At 42.4% G+C, this 22,790-nt stretch overlaps 2 protein-coding genes and 1 long non-coding RNA gene across 3 annotated transcripts in view; 1 reads left to right on the top strand and 2 right to left on the bottom strand.

The window, feature by feature from the left end:
• ALS2CL (ALS2 C-terminal like) overlaps positions 1 to 3,455 on the bottom strand; it is a 61,280-nt gene extending 57,825 nt beyond the window's left edge. The window contains exon 1 of the mRNA XM_040549649.1: positions 3,265 to 3,455. The gene's annotated coding sequence lies outside the window, so the exon portion shown is untranslated. The remainder of the gene's footprint in view (positions 1 to 3,264) is intronic.
• TMIE (transmembrane inner ear) overlaps positions 1 to 22,100 on the top strand; it is a 33,158-nt gene extending 11,058 nt beyond the window's left edge. Inside the window, exons 2-4 of the mRNA XM_040549666.1 lie at positions 160 to 277; positions 16,453 to 16,602; positions 21,134 to 22,100. Of these exons, the coding sequence (XP_040405600.1) occupies positions 160 to 277; positions 16,453 to 16,602; positions 21,134 to 21,381 (516 nt within the window). The 3' untranslated portion in view covers positions 21,382 to 22,100. The remainder of the gene's footprint in view (positions 1 to 159; positions 278 to 16,452; positions 16,603 to 21,133) is intronic.
• On the bottom strand, positions 5,494 to 10,378 carry LOC121066248. The gene is made up of 3 exons (XR_005817616.1): positions 10,105 to 10,378; positions 9,202 to 9,373; positions 5,494 to 5,515 (listed from the first exon to the last, which is right to left on the bottom strand). It is a non-coding gene; the product is annotated as an uncharacterized LOC121066248 (long non-coding RNA).
• Positions 22,101 to 22,790: the final 690 nt, after the last annotated feature.

The raw sequence follows: 22,790 nt of genomic DNA, 5'->3' as shown, positions 1-22,790 counted from the left end.
CAAAAGCTTTAGACACGACCTCTAGAGAAGTCTCCATTCCCTGAAGATATCTGAATTATTGTAAGGCCAGAAGACCAGGGCTCACCAACTCCTGTTGGTGGCATCTTTCCTCTTGCCAACCTTAAGCCATTTTTCTCTTTTTTCCCCTCTCTTTCCCAGGCCACCACAGAACCCCCCAAAAAGAAGCCGGACCCTGTCACTTCGGAGACGGTGGTGATCTGGGGGCTGCGCCTCTGGCAGGTGATTGGTATCTTTGCCATCTTTGTCCTGGCAGTCAGTAAGTGGCAATTCTCTGCCTTGCACCCCCCGCAGCACCAACCCACCTAGGACCTGGCTCTGAGCCAGCCCGAGGAGGACAGCAGAAGGCACGGGCTGAGGCTCTGCGGTGCCTGGCAGCACTGAGGGCGTTTTGTTGGCTTCCTCCTCCCCCAAGGAAGGGAGAGGCAGATGGGGTGTTTGAGGGAACCACAGGCCAGCCACAGCGGCTCCACCCTGTAATGCACTAGCTGGTGGCATCCCAGAACAAAAGAGAAACTATAGGACCGTGGCACACATGGGACTGTTGTCAGCTGCAGTACCCCATTCAGGCTTAAATACATCTCACAGATACGGTCTTGCCCTGTCTCACAGCTTGGCAAGAGTCCTACCCTGTCGCACAACCCAGAGAAGCCATATACGACCTCTTGTGGTGCCGTCCCGCATGCTAAGATAAGAAATCCCAAGGGGTCTGTGGTCACTGTCAGACCTGGCATTAGGGTACTTAACTGCTATCCCAGGTGCCAAGGCTCCCCATTTGATTTCACAAGGGTTTTCAAAACCTAAAGAAGTCCTCTCTGGATCCAGTTATCAGGAAGCCACTGGCTCAGACCTGGTGGATGCAGTGGGATCAGGCACCCTCCTGGCACACTTGGAGGGGCTGTCTGGGTGCAGCCGATTCCCCACCTGAAAGTCTTCATCCATCTTCATCCCTGGGCAGCTCACCCTCAGAAAACAGTATTTAAACCACCCTCACCGTGCACTGCAAACTGCTGTCATAAGTCTGCTTATGAGAATATCATTTAGGACAGGCCCATAAACCTTATAACTTAAGTTCAAAGGAAGGATCTTCTGCTCTCTCCTTGAGCCAACTTTAGAATCACAAACACAAAAAATAAACAATAGATAGATTAATTGGATATAAATCACAACTGATAAACCCATTTCATTTTCCCATCTTCTTATCACTCTCTAGTCATTTGCGAAGTGTTTACCTAATTCATTTCTTCCAGCATCTTCCCAGGAAAGTGCACGATCCTGGGCAACCTGCTCTTGGTGGCCCTGCTTAAGCAAGGGTTTGGGACTAGGTGGCTTCCAGGGATCCCATCCAACCTCAGTCTGTGAAATGAAATTACACTGACTCATCTATAATTCCCTTGAACCTGCTCTTTTCCCTGTTAGGAGCAGGTGAGCAGACACCCAGAGCCTGTTCCTAGCCCTCCAGGTAAACCCAATCAGCTTAGAGGTTGCCTCAAATCCTTGTCTGCTCCAGGAAGGATGTCACCCAGCCACACGGGCTTAGACACACCTAGATCTTCCAGGCATTTATATGTGTTTTTTTTTTTTTTTACTGCCCTCTCCTCGTTCTGGCTTGTGGACCTAATAGCTTGTTAAAATTAATTTCATAGGTTGAACAATGAAGCATTATAAAGGAGGACAACCTTGAGTGCCTCAGCTTTCTGCATCGCTTCTGCTCTCACTCCTCATAAGCAATGAGCACTCTCCGAAACAAGGCAGCCACGTGCAAGCTGCCAGCAGGGAATGGGCTTGCTGGGCAATCTCTAAAAACACAGCAGTGCAGAAAACTAATAGCTAGTACTCCCCGCTATGTTTTCATTTGCTGCTAGAACTGCTGCTGATGCTACATCTAGATGTGGCGCTGATTTAAATCTGATTGCTCTGCGATCTGTGTGTTGTTTCTGCTGATACGGGGTGAAGTCAGACACTTGCTGTCACAGCCTCCTATTTGGCTGCTGTAGCAGTCCTTTCCTGAGAGCCTTCCTGTTATGTTCCCATGCAGCTTAAACCAGAGACATTTACAGTTTCAAAGCAACTACAGCTTTTTCTTCTCTTTTGTTTTCCCCTTATTGCCCCTTCTGGGCTAGCACCACACCCTGCACCCAGTCTCCAGGATAAGCACTCCCATATTTTACCTCTTAATCAATGAAGCTTATGCTAATTCCTCACATGCCACAACACCCTTGGCAAACAATTTCAAGACACTCTACAGAGGAGAGTAAACATAGCCAGGTATTTAATCCTAGTGACTCCATGCACTATGTGAAGTAGGCACCAAAACTAACAGCAGCAAATTCACAATGCAAGTATGTTTGCAAAAGGATTTATTTATGTGGTTTTCTTTTGTTTAGGTGTGTCACCTTGTAACGAATATTTCACCCAGTAGGTCTGATGACTTTGTTGTTTGTTAGAAATTGGCTTACGTATCACCGGGTTATTTAGGGTTACTAAAAACATAAGAGGCTTCCTAAGTGGTAAGCCATCAGATGGTGCACCACTTACAGTAAAGAAACTAAGTTTTCTTTTGTTACTTAAAAATCTCTATAGCAAGAAGCAAAGGCCCATGTAAATTTAACTGATCTAGTGACAGCCCAGAAGCAAAACTTACTAACGAAAACAGCACACAAAGAATGTTACAGGCGAGGTACTTGACGTGTTGATAGCAGTGAATAGTGAGAAGTTAAAATCCTTTTAAGGATCTATGTCTAGACAAATACAGATTGTGTGTAATTCCGTAAAATACCTTCTGCTTTAAGGGTTGAGATCCAACTAATACACATAGGTAGTTCAGAAAAAAAAGAAAAAAAGAAAAAAAAAGTCTATGATGTCAGCCTGCTACAAACGTACATTACTAGAGAAGTGGTAAAGTATTTCCTAGGAAATTGGAGGGCTTGGGTTTGCTGAGCCTCAGAGTGACAAAAAGATTAAGTACATGACAACACGGAAGGGAGACAATTTATGGTACTACTCTTCTAGTACTGCTACTCCTCTAGTACAACCTCTTTGTTTGAAGAACCCTCTTCTTTCAATGAGCAGAGTGGATCTGAGAACAACCGTACCAGCTTAAGCTATGTATTCAGACAGCTTTATGAAAGCAATAAGCATTAGATGAAGAAAGCAACTATTAACCAAGTCCAACATCCAAATCAAAATGGGATGTGTTCAAATTTAACGCCACCAGATTGACTGAATCCCACAGCCAGTTCTCACCAGTTTCTTGTATCTTGCTCCAGCAACATCTTCCTGCTCCTGAGCCTCACGATCCCCAAAGCAGTGGTGGTTCCCCAGCTTTACCAATACAGTTCCAACTCCCAAGAGCAGGATCAGGTTTTTCTGGGAGCAAGCTCTTGAGAGCCACGTTGGTATCAGCCCAGAAAACTAGGTAATTCTACTCTTTTCCAATAGGATGAGAGCTGAAAAGAGTTCTAGGGTAGCTTCCTTTATTTTTCTGGATTCTAGAGCAACTTTGCAGCTAGAGCACAACCCTCTCTCTAATAGCACTAAGAAACAGAGAAGGACCATTTCCAGGCCTTTTCAGGGCCTGGGCATGATCCCATTGGCTTACAATCTGATTTGTTATCAAAGCTTTAGGCTCTTAAAGGTGTGTCTATCCATTCATTTGAATGTAGATGAACTGAAATGTTTTTGAAGCTGGTATCCCTACCTTCCTCACTTTGAGTGGTTATGGAGCACTCAGGCTGCATTCCTTTTGGTTGAAATGGAAAGTTGCTCCTGTAAGATATAGTCCTGGATGTACATCATAATTCCTAAGGGCACCCAGAGGACCAGGCTAGAACTTCTGCAGGCACAACCTTGAAGTGCAGTGAGTGTGGGTGCAGGTCCTCCATGCTCTCCCACCCCATGAGTCTGCGTCTGCTGAGCAACAGGACTTGCAAATATAGCTATGATCCAGGTGTCGCTTCCAGTTCTCGCTCTTAACAACTTCCACAAGATGGCGTCATCACATAATAAAAGGCAGGAGAAAAAAAAAAAAAAAAAGGCCTGATCCAAGACCTTTTAACATTTCCTTATTTAATGAAAAGAAAAAGGCACCTTCTTATATTGTTAACACACACCACTGAAAAGAGCAACAGGTCGCTGAGGAGGTCTTACTCACAGCAAGATTTTTGGGGGGTTACAAACCAAATGGGATGCCTCCTATCTCTATTTACTTGAGATCAGGACAGCCAGAGCATTTGCACACCTGGTAGCGGATGGCTTTTCTGCCTCTCAGCTGCTCTCTCAGCAGTTGATAGCCAGCTTTCTTAGATGCTTTAAAAAAACATCCTCCGGGCTCCTCCTGTCAGACCCATTCCTCTCCATCTTTGCTTCTTCTCTGTGATAACATACAGGTCATGACAGAAAAACAAATTAATCAACAAAACCTTTTGGAGTATAGAAGCCCATGGTAGAAAATATAACTTCATAGTATGTGTAGAACATCATTCAGGTTTGTTGGAGGTATAACCCTCAAGGATGTGTTTTTCAATCATTGTACAATTCTTTTTCATCTATTAAAATAACAGGAATGTTAAGTTTTTTTGCTGTAACTGGAGAATGCTCATGAAAGCTCATTTTTAAATTAAGCAGACCCTCTAGAGGAAAATCTGGAGAGGACAGAAGAAAAAGAAAATTTCTCAGTTACCAGACAGAGCAAGTCAACTCTGTTGCTTTTCTTTCCCCTAGATTTTATCTCAGTCATTTTGTCCTTGGTTAAAGAAAACCATCCCCTTTGGATATTTTAATGAGGTAGGCAAGGCAGACCATTAGGCTGGGAAATCTCCTGCCAGTGTCCCTTGAAATAAACCCTTATCAGGACTGTCTCTTCACACCTACCATCATTCAGCTGCTCTGGATGGCTTCTCTGAGTGCTGGTTGATAAGGAAGGAGGTCCCTGGCAAGCAGGAGCACCTGGCAGACACAGCAGTTGCATCTGGTTCTCTCTTTCTCAGAGAGACCTTGATAAGACAACAGTGAACAACTGAGATGGGATTAGCTATTAGGACTTAATTCACTCAGGAGTGTTGTTATCTAGTTGCTATATCTGGCATTTCCTTTTCTTTTTCTGAAGAGCTGTAAATGGGGAAATGAGGCCCAACACTGATAGGATGGGATTGATTTATAATCTCTGAATCTTGCACAGCCTGTTTCATCCACAGAGATCAAGGGCTCTGCACCAAAAGTCCTTTACTGGAGGGGGAGGTGGCCCTGGTCCATCCCTGGGAAAGCCAGAAGCCTGCCCAAGGCTTGCCCAGTGTGCTCTCCATCGACTCACCCTTTCCTTCCATAGGGCAGGAAGGAAAATACCATTAACATTTTTAAGCAAGCCTGCAGGCTCTCTATTTTCCTCACTGGACGCCATTTTGGTTCCAAGGTCCCAAGTCTGCTGATTTCTGTGATTTCACATGTTCTGCTCCCAGCTTTGTTGGCAGCAGCCCACCAGGGAGGACTTGGGCAATACCTCATGGGAAAGGGGATAAAGAGGGTGGTGTGAGCAGGCACAGCGCTGTGAAGAAGAAGGAGGTCTCTGCTCCCACCCAGAGTCCAACTTCATCTGTGCCATGCCTGCCCAATGTAGAAAGCCAACCAGAAGTATTTCAGGTACCCCAGGCAGGAAGACACCCCCTTTCATTATCATTTTGTAAACTAGATGATCTTCAGAGCTCCCTTCCAACCTCGTCCAGTCTGTGATTCTGTGATCATGCCAGGGAACTGCTGAGCTAAGCTGGTGGTGCACATTAGACCATTTTGTGTCCATGAGTGGGGGATCTTTAATTAACTGAAGATTATTCGGTGCTGGTGGTTTAGTGGCACTGGAGCAGCTCTGGGGCCATGGAAATGGGTTTGCTCAGTATACATGGAATGGTTTGGGTTGGAAGAGATCTTACTTCCAACACCCCTGCCACGGGCAGCGACATCCTACATATAGTCCACAGCAGGTCTAGTACTGCTGAGAAATAAATCGTACATGGACTAAGAGTGAGAAAGCAGTGGGCTAAAGCAGAAGCTGATTACAAAAGTAGGAGGCTCAGTTCTGATCCCTTTTTCCCTGTCTCTGTGTCCTACCAGAGGCACTTTCCCATCCTCACCCATGCCAGTCAAATGGTAAAGTGTAGCCCCAGCCATGAGCATCAGTAATTTCTCTACTGACATATAAATTCAGACATGAAAGCTTGAAGAAGCTTGTTTGCTATCAGGGAGGCTCACATTGGACAAATGTGTTCCCAGTAATCAAGTATTATTTAACGAGTACCAACAAAGCTGTTAAACATCTTGAATGCAATTAACTGCCAGCAGTTTAATTTGAAGTGCTAGAGGTTTTATTTACCAACTTGCTGTGGGTGTCAAAGTATAAATGCCAGGAAAAAGATTTACACAATTAAATAACCATTACTTTTTGGATAGCAAAACTGTCCAGATGTTTCCATTAATGTGCAGAATTTGCAGTGAGGCACAGATAATTTAGGCTGGCTAAGGGATGCTTCACATGGTGCTTTCTGCAAGAGTCTTTAGCCATCTATCTGCTAAATGCTGCATCACTAACAGCCCAGTGTATGAGAAACACTCATCAGGGTGCACAGAATACTCTGTGCAGAGATGGATGCAAGGGCAAAGTCCTCTACCACAGACCATGACTTGGGACAAGGGATGGCTCTTATATGGGACAGCAGGTTGACATCTTTGTTGCCCTCAGCCCAAGTTGTCACATGGAAACCTCTTACTGCGTGTGAAAAATTGCCTTGTGTTTTAAAACTGTTGTACATGTATGCCCACGCAGTAGCCCAAGTCCCCAAACATCATGAGGCCAGCATATGTAGCTCAAGCCAAGCACAAAAAGGGAGTAATTAAGATAAAATCTTTTACAAAGAAAGGACCGTTTTTATGCCCTCCAGTGATCAACAAATATTACTTCTTGTTGATTATTTTGATAATAAACTATACTGTTCTTGTTTTGTACAGTAGTGTTACCTTAAACTTTCATTACTCTGCACATTGACACATGTATATATGCTCAAGTCTTCTACCAGATTTATTTGTGACCCAAATCAGCTAAAATATTGGAGATGTCATTGCCTGAGGATGGCTTCCCTTAAACGTGAGAGCTGTCAGGTCACATGGAGAGGGTTGTTGTGTATGGAGTCTGCAGGGGGAAGGAAGGGGCCTTGGACAACGTCAAGACTCCCAAACAGCTCCTCCCCACGGGCATCCCCATCAGCTGGGGTCCTGACCAGCTGCCTCTTCCTCTCTTCTGCTCAGTGACCCCAGCTGCAGTGGGCAATGGGATGGTGAAGTGCAGATTTGTGTCTGGGGACTGTGGGGACACAAATGGGGACTGCAAAGAGAGGCTGCACTGCACAGTGCACGAGGCTCAGGTGTGCTTGAGATCTGCACTGGATGAGTACAGCTTGTGAATGGCTTTATGGAGCTGAAAGTGAAAGTTTGATTTACTGCCTTCCTGGGCAAAACTCATTTGCCACTCGATTATGCCTTCAAGTTCTGATTCATTATTACTATTGTTATTTCAATAGACAATCATAATTCTAACTCCCATTTGCCCTTCCCATGCAATTTCATGCCTGATCCCCCCAACCAGGTGCTTTCTCCACCCAGTGCAGAAAACAGGTATAAGCCACCCTCTCATGCAAAATCCAACTAATACCCATCTAAAGAACAATAAACACTTCACAGATTCCCAGAGCAAGGTAAACAACAGCCCACATCCTTACTCCTCAGCTGTTGTACATGAATGGAGGTAGCAGCTGTGTTACTCGCCATGTTACATTTCAATTATGAATTGAAATCTGTGTATATCCTGTGCACTGTGTATAATGTGTTTCACTGTTTGAAATCTGTGTATATCTTTGGCACTACATGAGGTCTGGGGGTATACACAGGCCTGAGGTGCAGAGATTAGATCCCAATCTAGTTTTTATCTGCCCAAGTCACAAGATTAGATGTGAGTGTTGGGATCCTGGGTTTTGTTGCTAGCTCTAGTTAGGCAGAAATGACAGGCCCAGCTGATTGACTATGTTTTCAATAAATGCCTGAAAAGAGGTATTTTGCCTTATTAGACAAAGAAATCATCCTTAGATCTTGTCTTGCACAGCTGCAGTGCTGGCTCCTCCTTGTGACAGCTCCTCTCCTTGCACAGAGGCAATGGAGAGGGACCAGTCCCACATCTCTCACCCCCTGCAAGGGTAAATCCCATCCCTGCTCCAGGCCTTGACAGTGGGATGGTGGCAAAAGAAGGCTAGTGAGAACTTCACTTTAGCCTCGAGAGCTGTTGCCCCAAGCATACATGACCCCAAGAAAGACATAGAAAGCATAAGCAATCAGAAGCTTTTTAAATTAGGGCTTGTTGTAATTAACAGCTCAGATTGCCAGCCGAAACATCTGGACTTTTTTCACTAGAATTCTCTCATCTACCCAGAGACACCTTCAAGGTACGTGTCTAGATTGACCAGATGAGAGAAGCAGCAGAAATCTGTTTTAGATGTGTCCCTAAGGATGAAATGACCTGTGCCCTACAGTGCCCTGGGATCTACAGGGATGCTCCACAGAGCTCCTGGTGATGACCAGCTTTTGTGACCTACACAAAAGCTTTTTGTGGCCTTCGCAGCTGAGAAATCTAACTCAGACCAAAATTTCCCAAGGATGCACTTGTTTTAATCAAAGGTCCAACCTTAACCCAATTTTTTCACCAGTGAGCTCAAAATAAGTACAAAATGGCTGCTGTTAAAGCCATCATCCTTGCCAGTAGACCAGAGAATCAAAAAGGATGCGGAAGGAGCTATGGAGGGAGTTTGATGATTTCATTCAGACACAATGCCATGAATGCAGGTGGAAGTAAGGATCTATGGTTGGGAGCAAGGCATATAGACTGTATCTACAGAATAAACAGACAGTGACTGAATGACGATCAGTAAAACTTAGTAACTATTATAGTCAGAGCAAAGCAAAAAGCTAAAGCAGTTCAGGGTGATACTTCAGCAATGAGATATTTGAATGTATTTGCAGGGGTCAGTGAGAAGTAGGAAGGTAATTTCACCTCTGATTGTTGTCCTGTCAGGGTGCTTTTGCCTATGTATTAAAACTTTTGCTGGAAAAAAAAATAAAAATTGCAAAATAAATAAGTAAAATCCTCACCTCTGTTCGATGCATGGAGAAAGGTTTTCAAACAAGAGTCTCATCAAGCACAGTCTGTTTAGCTCATTGGAAAGAAGATCAAACGGCCACTTGATTGTAGCATTGAAGGTCTTCAGAAGGAATAAAAGTATTAAAGGTCCTCTTAGTCTAGTGGATAGAGCAAGAGCAGGGTCTGGAAATTAAAACCAGGTCAATTCAAATGAGAATTTGAGAAATAAATGTGTCAGAGAAGGCGATTAAGCATTGCCACACTCTCCACCCTTTAACAGCTCTCCCTGGAGTAAGGTGGGATTCAGTCCAACACAAGTTATTTCACTCAAGCAGTAATTAAACCTCACAGCTTGTGATGTACAGAGGGGTCAGCTGATGTGACCTCATGGTGTGGACAGGCCCTCATTTCCAGACACCAGGGAAAATATCACGTGCAGAGGTGTAGTTAAGCTTGATGGCTGAGCAAATATTGGAGCAGCCCCGGCCCCTTTCAGCAGTTCTGTCAGCATCTCCTTAGGGCCTTTTGCAGAGGTGGACAAGTTCAAAAGTGTTTTGCATGAAGTCACATTGGCACAACTATTGAGGCTGCAGTCTAGGTCTCCTTGTTCATTTGCTCCTATTTTTGCTTGCTAGAAAAGCACTACATTAATCCAATGACTAGGTTTTCCTTGAAAGAACAACCACAGAGTAGAATAAAATACGAGGTTAAGAAGGATCTTGAAGAGGTATTTAATCCATCTCTAATCCAGGCTTCAAACCTGGCATTTTTACCATCCATATGTCTCTCTACTTCCTCTGGAAGAGAACAGATCCTAAATCCCCATTACCACAACCCGATCCCAAGACTGAGCCAAGACACTCTGCATGTACATGCCCTGTAAGCAGTTGAACATCCCTTAGAGGAAAAGTCACTTTCTTCTGGAGCTGAGCCTGGAGACCTCCTCTGGGGCACCAGAAGCTCAGCAGGAGCTCTGGTAGCAGTAGCAGCATCTTTAAATGAGGCAGTTCAGGTACCAGCAGCAGCATCTCAGCAGTCAGGGTGGGCCAGTCCTACAAGCAGCCACCCAGGCATTAATTTTCTTCGAGAGTTTAGTAGCCCTCATGAACTCACATTATCACAATTAGCCTATTAGTAATACTTCTGTGAGTAGCTTGGACTGCCAAAATATGCTAGTTTTTTCCTTAAAGCAGCATCTTAGTCATATAGTAAGCAACTCTCCAGCCTTCTCGAAGACCATTTAAATAAGAGTGCTGCAGTTAAGTTGTCATTTAATACATCTGCATTAATTGCTTTCATTATTAACAATGGAATGGCTGCCTAATTAACTCAAAGTAGCACAGGCTACTTTGCTAAATGTTAATTAAATGCTTCATTGGCAGACTATATTTTTTCAGCTTCAAAGAGAACAAACCTACTGTGTATTACAGCCAATTTCCATCTAATTTATGAAATTGTTCAGTTCTCAGTCATAGCTCTGCTAACATACTAGACTAGACAGTCTCTGGAAAAGACATTTAATTTACATCTTTCCTAATTCCTATGAGAATTGAGTTGTTTTTTCTTTTTTCCTTTTTCTTTTTGATTTTTGAATCTACTCTCTAGCTAAACTGGAAGGAACAGTGTTTCTGTTGATGAGCTAAATTCACTTGAGAAAAGAGACCACAGATAAGGCAACTTAGCCATCTGGATATTTAGTTTAAGAGATTATAGCTCCTTTCAGTCTTTTATATATGCTGTTAGCTTGCTTTAATTATGAAACAAAATATTTTAGTTTAAGCTAGCAAGAGTGAACATGCAGTCATCATTTAATCACAGGCATATAATTATTTATCATAGGAACTATATATTTAACACTTGCTTTTTGTCTGCATTTCAGATAATATTTTAAAATTATAGTTTTCTGGGGCCACTTTTCAGCTCTTCCAAACTGATCAGTAGTAGATATTACAAAGACATTGACCCTTGTCAAATTTAAAGAAAATATGGTAAAAGTCCAGAAAGGAACAAGTTTCAGAGTTTCTCATTATTTCCCCAGTCAGAGTTCTTTAATATTTGTTGAAGAAAGAAAAAAAAAATACAATATTTATTTTGTCATCATAGACGGCAAAAAGTTGATTCCTTTAAAATAACCGTTCCATAAAGAACCATGAAGTGCTTGTTTCCTTCTTGAAAAATTACATTTCTCATGATCAGGATGGTAGAAGCAATGACAAATGGTTTGATATGTTGTCAGCTTGAACCTTCAGTGTGGAAGGAACGCTGTCTGCAGGATCGAACCAGGCTTTTTAATTTAAAACGTAACTGTTCCTTCAAAAATAAAAATAAGTGGCTGAATTCAGCCATGTGTGTCAGATAACTGAAAAGAAAGGGGAGGGGGGAGAGATGGGAAAATGATTTTTAGAAGATGAAAGGCAAAGCAATCCGCAGCATGCTGCTGGAAAAGAAAAAAGCTGATGTCTTAATTTTGCAGTTAATAGAAGATGTCTATTATTATAGTATCACAAGACCATGTATTGTTAATACAGAAAAGCTGAGAAAAAAGGAGAGAACTGAAAATGACCCCACTACGTTTTGTGGCACATGTTGTTTCTTTTGCCTTATGTAGTCCGTCAGCAGAGAAACTGTGAATAATGTCAGCATTTCAAGCCTTGATGCTGGATATTCTCGTGGACCTTCCATAGTGCTAATGCACCCTAATACATTACAGGCAGATTTCTTTAAGCTCACTGCAGCATCAGACAGACTATAAGGCAACAGTTGACTTAGGCTGCATTTTAGAAGGCTTTGCAACAGCCAAAATGAAAGCTGAAATCCTGGAAAGGAAAAGAAGAGCCACGGCATGAAAGAATGAGACTTAATATTGTCTGATAGCAGAGTGATTAAAGCTTTTACCTGGGGTATAAGAGAATCAGTAATAAACGTTCAAGTCTTGAAGTCAGTCATCTGCCTGCCAGAAGAAAAACATGGCAACAAATTCTCAAATCTCATCCAAGCAAACTGGGTCTTTCAATTGCTTGATCCTATGGACCCAGAATCAAAAGTGGTCGAGTAATCACTATTTGTGATCAGGTTATTACCATTCAGCTGAGTTGCAATTAGTATTTCTACACAAATTCATATCTCAAACAAAATCTTCAAACTACTTGCATTGCATATATAACCCTCGTGGAGGTTTTATGTGGTTTGTTTTATACGGTAATTCAGCTGTCCTGAGAACATGGGCCCATCAGTTAACAGGCTCAGCTGATGCCGTGGTATGTACTAAGCTTCTGTAAGAGGGTTGCTAACTCACATGGAAGAGCACAATCCAATCCTTGATCTGCTGTCTTGTGGGAATGGATATTTTTAAACAGCGATCCTCGTTATCAACAATCCTCACATGGTGGCTAAGTCAGACACAAACAAAGCAGAAGTGATGGGGCAGGTCTGAGGTCGAGCTGGGACACCACATCTATGGGTCTGAGTCCAGGTCAATGGGACACATGGCTTGCCATGGCCACAGCTGCAGCACCACTGCTGTGTACCTCTGGCAGGAACCAGGAATGAGCCCATCAGCTTGAAAGTCACTCCCACGTGAAGAGGGGAGCCTCCCCTGAGGCTTCTTCTAACTCCTCCTTTGAAGGCCATCAAGTGTTTTACTTCTCATGTGGTCCTGAACACAGGCAGCCAAACTCCAGAAAGGTTGTTGTTGGTGTGGTGCTCTCAGGGCCCTTAAAGCATGTTCAGCTTCCCAGGTTGTCTACAGAATTAAATAAATAAATAAATAAATAAATAAATAAATAAATAAGCTTTGCTCTTCCAAGTGGAAATAAACTTGGCATCAGCAAAGGCCCAGCAAACATTATGGTTACATCACCTTCTGGCTCATTTGATGGATAAATTATCAGTGGAGCAAATAACGTCTCACTGGTTTGAAGCCTGAAAAACATCCAATATCTACCAGGCACAACAGAAATGATGCTAACGTGGCTTCAAACTTCTTCTAATATGGAATTAAAATTTCACTCTTACTTCCAAAGGATGAGATTCACCTTTTTTGAGGGAGTTTGTATGCCTAAATTTAGATCTCTGGTGACATTTGAGAAGCTTAGGGAACATTGTCTGGCCTCTGGCTCCTGCTTCAGGGGGTCGCTGCTCTCCGTGGTCCTTTGTCAGACTGGTCGCTGCAGGCTCTCTTTGAATTTAATGGGAGAAATGCAGGTGCAGAGGATGATTCATCTGACCTACCTGAAATGTCTGTCTTAATACAAGATTAATCACTCTGTAGAGATATTTCTTTCTATCAGTGAAGAAGGCAGCTTGGAGTAACTGTCTGAGAGCCTAATCTCCATCCTTAGCTTTGGAACATGCAAACCAGAGCAGATGAATTCCACAGCCTGCTCCGTCTGACCTGGATAGAAAAGCAAAGAAATCCAACAGGCAACAACTTCCCACTAGCAATGACATGTTCATTCCTGGCATCAGTTTCAGTGTCCTAAACCTGCTGTACCAAAATCTTATTCACTTGCCTATTCTTTTAAAATACAACATTATTCATTCCAATATTTAGCCCCCTGCATGGCTTGAGCCTCACACTAAGCATAGCTTGCAAGGGGGATGGAGATATCAAACTACTCTATTATTTTCATGTAATCCTCTTGCTGCAATGGCTGATTGTGAATCATTTCATGCCCCAAGACAGCACACATCCCTGATACCTCAATACAGCACTTCATCATCTCCATTAGAAAATTAAACAGAGAGGCCAGCTCATTACTGTCATGTAGCAACAATCCTTTTTGCCTTTGTAATTGAAAAGAAGTAAATCTGTGAGAGATGCAACAATTCCAAGTCCTTCTCTCAGGGCTGAGCGAACAACTATGATATTAGCAGGCATCTTCCCCTTGGCTTTCAAGGGCATTGATTTATCTCTTTGTGCTTTACTTGAATGTTGACATTCTCAATGTTTAACACTCCCCAACAAATGTGGTGCTAATTTTCCTAGTAATTATTTTTCTTAAATGTGAGTAGAGGACTTCCCAACTCAGCTGAATTCCAGAATGTTTTCAGGAAAACCATAGATCTTGTTTCAAAAGTGGCCAGAGAAAAAAGCACGTACCCCATTCCCCCCCAGTAAATTGTTGCCCTGCTTTCTGTCACCGTTTACATGCACGCTTATGTCTAGCCTGACCTTGCCCTGAGTCCTTGCCCAGCTGCTGGGTGGTTTTCTTTGCCTGCTAACATGAAGAGACCCTCACCATCCCCTGCTTGAGACGTCACTGTGGCCCTGTAGGCAGGTGTACAAAGAAATCCTCCTGCCCCGAAAAGCCGGGCAGACACAGACATGCAAGCTGCCAGTGTTGTGCTGCCAACAATGCCATATGGGTACCTCGCTTTACTTTTGTCAGACAAGTGAAAGCTCAATTACCCTCAGCTTGTGGCTGACCCTCACGGAAGAACAAGGATAAAAGCATCTGGATTGCTTCCCCAATTACAGATTATTACAATTTCACGTTGCTTTAGGCAATTTGCTACAGCTTCAGATGTCTCATGCTGTTGTGACATTTAGGTGGCCCAGAGCCTCTGCAGCAGACTGTTTAAGGGGAGTGATATTTTTGGCAGAAAAAGGATAGGGAACGTGCTGCACTTTGCTTGGCGACTTCACACCAGTCTCAATTAAAACACTAAGAAAGGTGTTTTACTACTTTTCTTTTCTCTTTTGTGATATGATGACATCATGAAAGTCTTGTTCCTGGCTAACATAGTCCTTCTGCTTAGGAGAGGCTGGACAGGCTCAAGGAAAACTTTTAAGGAGAAAAATTTACACCAGCAAATGTTCTATGTGCTGACATTGTGCAGGCTCTCGCAAAAGGGTTTTACTCCTCGTGGATGAGAAATGCTCATACTTGGAACAAAACAGAGATTATTTCTCTCTTTTCCTTGAATTAGCCTCAAAGGTCTGATCCATTGCTCATGGTGATAGAAAGCCAGAGGAAATGTTGAAACATACAGAAGGTTGGATGTATGCTCCTTTCTCAGAGCATTGATGCAGCATGGGGGATCTCCAGTTAAGATAAGAGAGAGCATGTAAAACTAATCATACGACCTCTTTCTATGCACAAGTCTCTGCCTGCATGCAGAACCTGTTTCTTTCTACAAGATAGATAAATGAGCTTAAGCATTTAGATAGACTGAAAAGCTGAGCTTTTATTGAACATCCCTTTAAAAGAATGCCCAGGAAAAAGCAATTCAAAAGTTCATACAGACTATGAGATCTCATGTTTTTTTAGTTGTGTTAGTAACCTATGGGTCACCTAATTTTGTGATTACTAGTTTCAAAGCCTCATTGTCTTTTTTTCTTGAAGTTGCTGTTTTATTATTGTCAGAGGTGACACACAGATGAACCAATGATCTAATCAAGCCTGTGAATTGCTAGTCTAGGCAATCAACCAACAGCTATTTCATTGTAATGAATTATCTGAGTCATGATTAGATTTACAGATGTAAACTCTGAAATAATGTATAGATTTAGCCATGTAGGACAGATATATCTTATTAGGAGTGAAAGCATCAGCTGCATCCTTAAGTCATGTAAAGAAGAGAAACTCATGGAAAGAAGCGTAGTGACATAGTAAGAGCATGATGATTTAGGAGATCTGGATTCAATTCTTGACTTGCCCTCAATGGATTTGGGTTAAAGTCATTAAAGGCATAGACTGAGCTCTTGTTCTGGATCTATTCTGAAGGGTTTACAGCATTCCTATCCTCATTACTTTGTTCAGCTGGTGGTCCATATCCTCAGGATCTACCTACCACAAAAATGGATGACTAAGACACTGTGTCAGGAATCTCCAGCAATAACATACTGTTGGAGGGTGACAGTACATCTTAATTGCTGATGTCAAAAACAGATAATTAACTCAAGCTGTTGATGTTCTTATATCCTACCACACCTTGAAAAATCGGATGATACTTCACAAATCTACAGGGTGGTGATGAAAATAAAAGTAATGACTGTGTTGTGCTCAGAAATAGCAATGGTATATATGATTTAAGGCAATGTTTCACATTATTTTTGGAGGGAAGGACTTTCTTCGTTCTTTACCACAACTCAGTTTAAGAGTAATAATTCTTTATTTTCAGGTAACTTAATTGGTAACTGATGGGCCCTTCCACAGATGCAAATGGCTCCAGGTTCCCACTTGAGGAAACCAACCTGTGCTAGACAGAGATCTGCTCATCTAAGCTGAATGCTCTTGCTTCTCTCTCTCTTTTCCCAGTTATTACCCTGTGCTGTATCTTCAAGTGCCGGATTCCCCGGACAAAGAAAGAGATCGAGGCACGATATGCTCAACGGCAAGCAGCCAAGACGTATGCAGACAAACTGGAGACAGTGCCACCACTCAATGAGCTGACAGAGATCCCTGGAGGTACTTCTCATGCCATCACCTGCACATAAGACTCGTCTTTTCTTTTTGGGGTTGTTTTCTGTATGCTTAAATGGAAAGGGTTAGGTCCTCCTTGTGTGTAAATCAATGTAGCTCCCTGGGCAAAACAATGAAGATATCACCATGACATGGTAAAACTCTCACATTCACATGCACAACTCTAAACCAACAATGTATGTGGTAGCAGACATGGTCATTCAGATGCAGGGGACATTTTCTCCAATAGTACAAGTCAGAGTTATTCCTTTGCAGCTCATGTTTAACATTTCCAGACAGTCTCATTCATATTAAGGGACAATTTCTGGGGTGGGGGCTGTCTCGGTAGGAAGAAAAAGTGTTAGAATTTCACATTGGTTTGCCCCATTTGGATGGCCAAGAGTATTTCTGCCACTGGTCTCCTCTCCTCTCACTCACCTTTCCTGATTCTGTACCCTAGGCTCTACTGAAACTCTCCCAACTCTCTCTGGTCATGTCCAGTCCAGACCTCTCAACTCCCTGCCTGTGGTGAAAGAAGAAGATGAAATGGCCCTACAAGGAAATTAGGGGACTGCCTTCCTGTCTGTCTGTCTGTCTATGGCTTCTCTTTCCCGTGGCTTCTTCTGAGATCCATCATGCCTTGGACTCTCTGCTTCTCAGTTCCCTTTCTACATTTCACCTGTTTTCTCAAGAACTTTTAATGAACGTCTTCATTTATTTATTTATTTGCTTATTCCCTGTTTCTGTGTCTCTGTAAGCCCTGTGGTCTGTAGCTTCATGAAAACCTGGAGTTTCTTTAACTCGCAACATGATGCTTCAGTCCATAAAACTGGTGAAAGAGGCAGATAACATAACTGTGGAAATTTACTCCTACACCAGCAAAATATAGAAATATGTGATTAATAGTAAGCTGTTGAACATACCTCAGTATTTCTGACGTGTTCAGTTACTTGACTGTGCCTATAGTACAAACTAAATATAGCCAGACCACTCTCTGGAGCTGAACCCAATTGGCATGAATAAGCCCTTGTCCATACTGTTAAATTCTCTTAAAGTACTTCAGAGTCAAAGGCCATCCAAAGGTTTGGTTAATGCTCTCTTACATATATGAGCAATCGTGTATGGAAGCACTTACTATTGCATCTTTTGACTTCCTGGTCAGAAGACCAAATTCTGACTCTGTAAGGACCAGCACTCAGTAGATCCCAGAGAGTGTGAAGGCTCATTCCTGTAGATAGCAGAAAGCCAAGTTCAGTCATCTGCTACATCCTCTTTTAGGAGGATTTGTAGCATTTAACAGCCTGGCTATTAATTCTAGAAAAACAAAAAATTAAAGATGAGAATATCCCAAAGAGACAGAAAGGGGGTTGGGGCAGTAGAATGAGAGTTTCACCCCAGAATGTTAATAAATTTTGATCTCCTGTAAGCAGCCTTCACAACACTCAAACATGTACATAAGCTCTATCCAAAGGCTTGCTAGTTTAGTGTGGGTTTAATTGGACCATGGTAAAATGCTGCATCATGAGCTCATGAATAAATAGCCACGAGAAAGCAATATATAAGTCATCTGCACCATACAGCTTTTATCCCATGAACTATATGAGTAGTTTACCACCCTTCGACCTCGTGAGAGTCCCAAATCTATGGTCCTGGCATGGTGCAGGGTAGGAATCTAGTGGATAACGTCGTTGAGTGGCTGCTGATGTCTGGTAATGGCTTCTGAAGATACATGCTTTGAGTCTCCTGGTCCTCTGTGGGCAGACATAAGTCTGACCAGGTTGCCCTGAAGGAACTGGTATTGGGGTGCAATTCAACTGTCCACAAACACATTACCCACATCTATGGAGAAGTCTGCATCAGTATTAGTCATCTAGTTTTTATTCCTTTATCCACAGTGATAAATAAAAAGGATGTGATTCCTTTCAGAGTAAGGGAGGTAAATTGTGCCTTAAAATTGCCTGTATGTCTCCAGTCTTGGGGACCCGAAGGGTCTGACTCAGCTGTCAGTGCCTAAACAGTAGATGCAAAAGCTGTGTGTGACCAAACCTCCCTCTGAGATTAGTGTGAATCCTGTCCTCAGAAAAGTTTCGCTTCATGATTTAGGCATTACGATGGAAAGTATGCAAACCTTCGGGCTTCATCTCTGTGCTATTATTCTTGTCTGTACAGGGTGTGATGGTCTGCCATGCTGCTCCATTGACATTTGGCAGCCCACCCTGATTTATGTGGTCATGAAATATGATGTATGTACTCACTGACTATTTATGCACTTACACTGTGACAACCCTCGGTGGATCTGGTCAAGGCCAAACAGACAACCTGAATGATTTTAATTACTGAGTGGCCATTAAATGCTTTAAAGATTTCTGTAAGTGTCAAATGCTATTAATCAAGAATATATTACAATGATACTCTCATTTCTTGGCATTATTTGACTCTATTTCACATTTACTGTGATGGAATATTCTAACTGCCAAACGATTCTCCATGCACTTTTCTGAGTGTTGTATATGGCAAGCCCTTTTTTGGGGGGACATAAAAGAAAATGAACTTTAAGGTTCAGTGCATAAAACGTTATATACAACTTAATTTATTTAAGCTCTGTCTCCCAGCATGTGGGAGGGGTACAAGCAGAACTGGGCCCTTACTGTGAGTGGAGATGTGCTGTCTGGGGCTGTGGCCTGGGAAATCTTCAAGTATTCTGGTCTGAGGCAACTCCAGCTGACTTTTTTGGGAGTGCATCTGGATCCTACCACGTTCCTCTAGGAAGCAGACAATGTCGGTTTTGTTTGTTTATTTGTTTTTGGTTTGTTTGTTGGTTGGTTGGTTTCTCTCCTCTTTTCATATGAGATGTCAGGATTTCCCCTGTGGTAGTAAGAAAAAATGTTACTCCTTTCCCATCTGTATGTATAAATGAATTACCAGTTCCCAAGGTCAAAGGATAAAATTTCATATTAGTGTTCAGCCTGAAAGAATATTTTAGGCAAACATAATAAATGCAGATTTGATTCACCCCTGTAATACATTGCTGCAAACTGAAAGCAACACTACAGATATCCATAGCAGGGAGGTCTGGGGCCAATTAAATGTACAGGAGTCTAATGGCTCCATGTAAGGCTGAGACGTCTCACCAAATGATCACCCCTTACCAAATTACCTCCTGAGCCAGCTCACTGTCATCTTTCCTTAGCATGTGACAAAGGTGAAGTGGTATGACTTAGGTGTCAGGTGAAGTAAGCTAAACAGTGACCAATAATCCTCCATTTCATCAGGTCACTCCTGGCTCATTCCTATATCTTGGCTGAGCTTAATTATTAAGTCGTGCTAATGTGGTTATCTATTTACGTATCTGAGTCCTACAATGGGGCTTTTCAGAAAAGGAAAACATGGGAAACTTAACACATTTTCACCTCTTTTTTTCAAAACTTTATACCTTGTTGGTCATGATCAAAGAAAAAAAATCTGTAAGAAATATATGAAATCTGATCTGTGTTTGAGTGCTGTGTAGCAGCTTGAAATGAGAGTTCGGTGCACCAAGCTCTGAGTTTAGAAATACTTTTAAGAAAATTAACCAGTTTTATTAGAAGTAAAAAAATAAATAAAAAAGGGGGGGAGGGGAGAGGAAAATTATTTTTTATAACATCCTTTTTCAGAATAATTTGTCTGCAAGACCCAGTGGGATACTTATGAGTCTTCTCACCTGAAATGTGGGCAGTGAATCCAAGATATTCCTAAGTAAAGATATTAGATAAAGATATTATAAACTTCTTAAAACTATTATGGATTGTGTGTTAACAAAACAGAGCCATCTCTGCACTAGAGTTAATTGCTATATGTCCTTGGTATGTCACTGCCATTAATTACAGGTAGGAAGCCAGTTTCATGGTGACTAGGTCTGGACAAGACATAAGCAAAGCCTACTTTGTAGTCCTGTGCTGGGCAGGTCATCTTCTGCCTGTCTGTCTCTGAGAGCAAAGACCCCCAGCAGAATCTCTGCTGTCCACTCTCAGCTACGGGAGACATACCCCACACAGAAAATTAAACAAAGAAAACAAGAAAAAAAAAAATCCAATCAACAAAACAAAACAAAGAGCAGTGACAACAATAACAATAAAAACAGACAAACAAACAAACACACGAAAAAGACAGGCCAGGGCTGAATTGAATTACATCAGAGAGGTTTCTGTTCCTTTGCCTGGAAGGAGACCACTCCACACTGATGCCATTATTGGGAAATGCCTATGGACTCTCGATATAATGTTCAGGGACCAGTTCTGATGAATGGGAGCTATTTCTTCCAACAGAACTACAACTCAACTCTTCAGATTACCAGTTCTGCTTTACCCATTAGTCTGCCTTCTCAAAACAAAGACATGAAAACTTCTGGCCAGTGAGGAAAACAGCTGTAGGGACAAAGCCCCGGTGTTTTTCCTTGTCCAGGATTTGCCAGCAGGGAGCAGGAGTTTTACCCTCTTCTTGGATAGTGTCACCCTACGTTAATTGCCTTTCTGTTTTCTTTTTATGTCTTCACATACAGCTCAGGTGGCAGAAGAAAAAAAAGAAGACGTTCCCACTGTATCTGGAAAAGTGGACAAGGCTCAGGGTAAGAAAGAAGGATCCAAAGGCTTCAAGAAGAAGGATGGTGAAAAGGACCAGAAAGAAGGATCCAAGAAAGAGGGGAAAGATGCCAAAAAGAAAGAAGGAGAAAAGGGAGAAAAGGAGAAAAGGGAGAAAAAGGAGAAAAGGGCAGCAATGACAAGAAACAAGGTGGTGGAAAGAAGGTGAAAAAGAAGGTGATGCAGCAAAATCTGGAGGAAACACCAAAACGAATGGCAAAGCTGGTGGGAATGCCAAAGCCCCAGCAAAGAAGAAGTGACCCCGCTAAAGGTGGTGGTAGCAGTCCTCTAGGGAGGGCACATTCAAATACTTGTGGGGAGCTGATGGTACATGTTGCATCCATGCATTCAGGCTGTTGAGTGCCACTAGATGTATGGATTTATTACTTTTTGAAGACCAAGTCACTGACTTTTTGTCCATTAAAGGGGAGTCTGGCCATTTGGCTAGACAGTGGCTTGTAAAAAAAAAAAAATGCAATGTGCAGAGCTATGTGAGAATAGCAACTGGAACCAAAGTGCAGCCTGAAGTAAGAAGCAGATATTTGGACAAGCATGGAACTGCATGAAGATTTGCATTCCTTAAACTAATGGGAGGACATGATTCATTTAAAATATGTTCTTCTTGAAGGCCTAAAGGCTTTTGATAAACATTAACTAGCACTCATCTCCTCCTAAATAGGATTTGCACATGGGTAATTTTAGGCATTAAGTAAATTCTGCTTGTTAAAACCCAAAGAATGGGGGTTTTTAAGTCATAGCTCATATGATTTCTGAGAGTTGGCTTGGACACATGGGAGAAAGCTTTCCTTCCTTCTCTGATGACTCTTTCTCTGAACTGCTGAAGGAAATACTTCCTTAGACACAGAACTGCATATTTCCCAGAAGATTTATCAACCTCTTTCTCTTTTCTGATGAAAGACACATAAATCAAGCTGTAGGAGGATGTGCACAGAATAAAGAGATAGACTGCGTCTGTGCTGCTGCGGGCAGTGGCTGCCCTCCGTCCATCATCCCTTCCACGAAGGCTGCAGACGACGAGAGCCCGCCGGGATAATGGGGATGTGAAGTTTTTTCGGCATGTTGCAGCAGAAACTCAGGGTCTCCAGGGAGCAGGGCTGAATGCATTCATGTCTTCTCTCTCTTCCTGAGCAGTTTTGAAACCAGGCCTTTGGCTACACTTCCAAGTGGCTGGTATTTCTCTCACCTCCCGGAGAATTTTCAGGAGTGTCTTTAACAGAAGCAGCTTTTCTCCTAGTGTGTTTTGTAAATATCGCAGCAATGTATGCCTTAAGATTAATAGCCATGGAATATTTACATGCACAAATACAAAACATTCATGCTAATGAGAGAGAGTTTTCAAGCTATCTTGATGACTAAATCTTTCCCTGTTGTCTCTGTTGCCTACACTGTCTCTGAGTATTTATACTGGTATATGATGTCTACACTGAGGGGTGAGGAGGGAGTTATCTCCAGTTGCTTATAAGGCTCAGGACCTAGGATTTACATTTATATTAATCCAACTATTTTTTATCCACCCTGTGGTTTCAATGTACACAGAGAGCTGATCTATCACTGCAA

The sequence above is a fragment of the Cygnus olor genome, chromosome 2 (assembly GCF_009769625.2).
Source record: "Cygnus olor isolate bCygOlo1 chromosome 2, bCygOlo1.pri.v2, whole genome shotgun sequence".
Lineage (NCBI taxonomy): Eukaryota > Metazoa > Chordata > Aves > Anseriformes > Anatidae > Cygnus > Cygnus olor.
This window is presented reverse-complemented; position numbering and strand designations above follow the sequence as displayed.